Here is a 281-nt window from a genome sequence, read left to right as displayed (position 1 = left end):
GGGCGCGCTAATTCTCCGCGTCGCGTCTCCCCAAGCTGGACGACTGCGAATTTGGTGTAGACGCGCAAGTAGGACCTGGTAACTCACGATTCAGCGTTGGAAAACTTCGAAACAATACTTTGAAGAGATAGGACTGAAATGGCAGGATTCTTCGATCTTAAGGCGCGCAAGAAGGAGGCGGAGGCTTTGGGTGACAAGAAGGGCGCTCCGAATGGGAAGGACAATACACGGCTGCAACCATGGGTTGAGAAATAGTAAGATACTACTTTAATATGATGTTC

General features: G+C 49.8%; 1 protein-coding gene across 1 annotated transcript in view; it reads left to right on the top strand.

Annotated features, from left to right (window-relative positions):
* The first annotated feature begins 28 nt into the window (after window positions 1–28).
* The window catches only part of VE01_08130 (uncharacterized protein), a 1,683-nt gene continuing 1,430 nt past the window's right edge, over window positions 29–281 (top strand). Inside the window, exon 1 of the mRNA XM_018277558.2 lies at window positions 29–243. Coding sequence (XP_018127468.1) covers window positions 139–243 — 105 coding nt within the window. The 5' untranslated portion in view covers window positions 29–138. The remainder of the gene's footprint in view (window positions 244–281) is intronic.

Source organism: Pseudogymnoascus verrucosus (genome assembly GCF_001662655.1).
Source record: "Pseudogymnoascus verrucosus strain UAMH 10579 unplaced genomic scaffold scaffold_45, whole genome shotgun sequence".
In the NCBI taxonomy this organism is placed as follows: domain Eukaryota; kingdom Fungi; phylum Ascomycota; class Leotiomycetes; order Thelebolales; family Thelebolaceae; genus Pseudogymnoascus; species Pseudogymnoascus verrucosus.
Note: the sequence above shows the minus strand (reverse complement) of the source record. Positions and strands in the feature narration are given on the sequence as shown.